This window comes from Panicum hallii, chromosome 9, assembly GCF_002211085.1.
Source record: "Panicum hallii strain FIL2 chromosome 9, PHallii_v3.1, whole genome shotgun sequence".
Taxonomy (NCBI): Eukaryota; Viridiplantae; Streptophyta; class Magnoliopsida; order Poales; family Poaceae; genus Panicum; species Panicum hallii.
Window position 1 is genome coordinate 6,806,254 of NC_038050.1, and position 4,236 is coordinate 6,810,489.

The 4,236-nt window shown below is 55.5% G+C and overlaps 1 protein-coding gene across 1 annotated transcript; it reads left to right on the forward strand.

Moving 5' to 3' along the window:
• Positions 1 to 207: 207 nt before the first annotated feature.
• Positions 208 to 3,616, forward strand: LOC112875567 (probable inactive receptor kinase RLK902). The gene is made up of 2 exons (XM_025939450.1): positions 208 to 1,832; positions 2,617 to 3,616. The coding sequence occupies exons 1-2, from the start codon at positions 404 to 406 to the stop codon at positions 3,258 to 3,260; spliced, it is 2,073 nt and encodes a 690-aa protein (XP_025795235.1). The 5' UTR covers positions 208 to 403; the 3' UTR covers positions 3,261 to 3,616.
• Positions 3,617 to 4,236: the final 620 nt, after the last annotated feature.

Here is a 4,236-nt window from a genome sequence, read left to right on the forward strand (position 1 = left end):
CGGATCCCTTCCCCTCCCCGGAGACGAAACAGGGAACCCGATTCCCATTCCCACCCAGGCCCTCGCGCCACCTGTTGCCTTCCCGTCCCCGTCCCTCTCGCGGGCGCGGGTCGCCCGCCGCCACCGAACCCCAACGCCCTCCCCCTCCCCCTCCCCCCGCTCCAGCAGCCCCCGGAATAAATCCGGCGCCGCGAATTACCCAACTCCCCGAGCCCCATTCCGCGAAACGCGCACGGGAGTTTTTAGGGTTTTTCTCCCCGCACGCCACCTCGCCCCTCCGCCCCGCACACGCAGACGCGGCCGCGTCCCACAAACCCCCAAAACGCCAACGCCATCGCCACCCCTCTCCGCCTCGCCTCGGCCCGGCCCGGCTCCCTCCACCTCACCCGCCGCCGCCGCCGCGATGCGGTCGACACCGGCCCCGCCGCCGCCGTGGCGGCCCCGGCGCATCCATTCCGCGCTCCCCCTGCTCCTGCTCGTCGCCGCGGCGCTGGCGGCGCGGGCGGGGGCCGACGACCTGGCGAGCGACGGGCGGGCGCTGCTGGCGTTCCGGGATGCCGTGGGCCCGCGCCTGGCGTGGAACGCGTCGGACCCCGCGGGCGCCTGCTCGTGGACGGGGGTCACCTGCGAGAACGGCCGCGTGGCGGTGCTGCGCCTCCCCGGGGCAACGCTCTCGGGGGCGATCCCGGCGGGAACGCTCGGGAACCTGACGGCGCTCCACACACTCAGCCTCCGCCTCAACGGGCTCTCCGGCGCGCTCCCGGACGACCTTGCCAACGCCGCCGCGCTCCGGAACGTCTTCCTCAACGGCAACAGGCTGTCCGGCGGGTTCCCGCGGGGGGTTCTCGGGATACAGGGGCTCGTCAGGCTCGCGCTTGACGGGAACGACCTGTCCGGGCCCATTCCGGCGGCGCTAGGCAACCTCACGCACCTCAGGACCCTGCTTCTCGAGAACAATCGCTTCTCCGGCGAGATTCCGGATTTGAAGCAGCAGCTGCAGCAGTTCAATGTCTCGTTCAACCAGCTGAACGGATCTGTCCCGGCCGCACTCCGGTCACAGCCGCGCTCCGCGTTCCTGGGGACGGGCTTGTGCGGCGGTCCCTTGGGGCCTTGCCCTGGTGAGGTATCCCCTTCCCCAGCTCCAGCGGGGCAGACTCCATCGCCGACGCCGGTGCCCAGCGGCAGTGGCAGCGGCGGCAGTAACGGCGGCAGCAACGGTGGAAATGGCGGAGAAAGTGGCCATAAGAGCAAGAAGCTATCTGGCGGCGCCATTGCCGGAATCGCCATAGGCTCCGCCCTGGGAGCCGCGCTTCTCCTCTTTCTCCTCGTCTGCCTCTGTCGCAGGTCGGGGGGCACTAAGACGCAGTCTCTGGAGATGCCACCCCCTTCTCCCACGCCTGCTGCTGTTGCCGGCGGTCGGAAACCACCCGAGATGACCAGCGGCGCGGCTGTAGCCCCGTTGACCACAATAGGCCACCCTAATGCTCCTATCGGCCAGTCGACATCTGGTAAGAAGTTGGTCTTCTTTGGGTCAGCGGCCGCCGTGGCACCATTCGACCTGGAGGACCTGCTGCGCGCGTCGGCTGAGGTGCTCGGAAAAGGAGCGTTTGGTACAACATACAAGGCAGTGCTCGAGTCTGGGGCAACTGTGGCGGTGAAGCGGCTCAAGGACGTGACTCTATCCGAGCCTGAGTTCCGTGAACGCATTTCTGAGATTGGTGAGCTTCAGCATGAGTTCATCGTGCCGCTCCGTGCCTACTACTACAGCAAAGATGAGAAGCTACTTGTATACGACTTCATGCCCATGGGTAGCCTTTCTGCAGTCCTGCACGGTGAGATCTTTGTGTTCCCAAATTTTTTATCACAAGTTCCAGTTGCATATTGCCTTGATTTTAACACTAGCACTACCATTTGGTTGCACCTGTGCTTGCTAGTACCATTGCCTTGCTTTATTCTTCAGTGGTGGTGGTGGTAGGGTACTGTTTGATTTCTTCACATATGTTTGTTCCTTAGGAGCTAATCCGCATTGTTTTTTCATTTGAATATTCATCCTCTGCTAGTACAGCACTCTAGATTTGTCCTGGTCTTGGGAGGCCAAGTCAAATTCAGTTGGGTCAAAGCGTTATTTATTTGCTCGATATCCAAATCATTGAGTTCTGGTGACTATTTATTGGGTATTACTAGGTCGTATACATTGTTGACTCAGATTTATGTGTTAACTCTGGTGATGTGAACATGGAAGTTCTGTGATAAAAATATTTGTCACCATGCTGAACTCCCCCTTTCATGTTATTGGTCACTTAATATTTCTCAAGTTGAGAATGTCCGAAGTAACTGATTTAGTCATCCTTGGTTAGTTGTATGTTCTTATGATGGTCATTTTGAACTTTCCATTTTAATTTTCTGCGCTCTCTGCTTGGCTGTTAGAATATTCTGGATTGATTAAAGAACACAATCTGTTGAGGTCATTGTAGTTCGTGAGACGGTATTTTATGATTTAGATGTTCCTTGATGCTCTTACGTACTGCCATCTTAATTGTGTCCATTGACCATCAAAATGTAAGTGGTTAAGACTCTGTCTCATTCAAACTATCTGAACTTGTTTTTGTTGAACAGGTAACAGAAGTTCTGGCCGTACACCACTAAACTGGGATTTAAGGTCAAGTATTGCCCTAGCTGCAGCCCGTGGTGTGGAGTACATTCACTCAACAAGCTCGACAGCTTCCCACGGCAACATCAAGTCATCCAACGTCCTCCTCGGTAAATCATATCAAGCACGTGTATCAGACAACGGGCTTACCACTCTTGTTGCTCCATCATCTTCACCGTCTCGCACCACTGGATACCGTGCGCCCGAGGTTACTGATTCCCGGAGGGTTTCCCAGAAGGCAGATGTTTACAGCTTCGGTGTTCTGTTGCTTGAGCTGCTCACAGGCAAGGCCCCTAGCCAGGCTGCTCTCAACGATGAGGGTGTCGATCTGCCCAGATGGGTGCAGTCAGTTAATCGCTCAGAGTGGAGTTCAGAGGTGTTTGATATGGAGCTCATGAGACATCAGAATGGCGAGGAACAGATGGCTCAGATCCTCCAGCTTGCTATAGACTGTGTAGCACAAGTCCCAGAGGCGCGCCCATCAATGGCACATGTTGTTACGCGGATAGAGGATATCAAGAAGTCAGGCGTGGCCTCAAACATTGAAGAAGGTGATGATCAATCTTCCAAGGCTGAATCGGAGGTGCCCACCAACCCTTTCGCTCCTTGATCTCAATTGACTTGAGAGAGGAATCGGCTATAACTCTAGCCCGCATTCAATTGATTCATGCATTGGATGAATCCTATCTTCGACTGAGTCAGCTGTTTCTCATCTTTTAGCCTATTGAATTTAACGGTTAACCTGATTGTCATTAAGTTGTGCGGGGTGCTTGCACGCTGTGCTGCAGAAGGTTGATTGGCGTGTGTTTAGGGACCAGTTCTAAAGTGTGATTGCTAAATCACCGTGCTCATTCTAGCCTTGATTAGGTTGGTTTTAGCTTTGTAGCTGCTGCTGTCATTCGTCTTATCCATGTGTAATTACTCAGCCCCATCTAGTGTTTGGAATTTTTGCCGGATTTTTTTTGAGCTTGCTCGTTCTGGTATGCGATTTTCGTGGGGTCATGCTTTGCAAAAGTTTGGTGAGCAGCTGATTGATGTGGCTGCATTGCCATCGGGTCCGTGAAAGCTACCTTCTGAAGTCGTGACCTGGTGCCATGGATCATGTTTTCGGTGAGGCTGTTTTGAAATCGGAGCGATTGGTTGCTCTGCAGGCCCCCGCGGTCTCATATCTTGATGAGCAGGATAGTGATGTGCCTGTCGCCGAGCACAATTTGGCCTTGCTCATTAATAGTAGCTGACATGGTACTCCCTGATAATTCAAGTCGGGTGTGGGGGCTGCGTCTGCGTTGCCCACAGGATTCGGAAACCGCGAAATATCAGCGCGCGCTCCCTGAATTCTTTTTCTGAAATTGGGGGTAGCGCGGCGAAATCGCCGAACAAACAACCGAAAAAAAAGGGGCGCGCTCTAGATGGCTGCTCGTCTGCTCGTGGCTAGTTTCTCCCCTCCTATTTTTCCTGATTCTGGTAGAGCGAGACGCTCAACAGACCTGCCGGTTTTCTCTCGTCACAAGCGTAGTATGCGTTGAGCACGACAGCACGAGACGGAACTGATCCCTTCTTCCGTGGTAGGTCACCTGCGCTTTTGT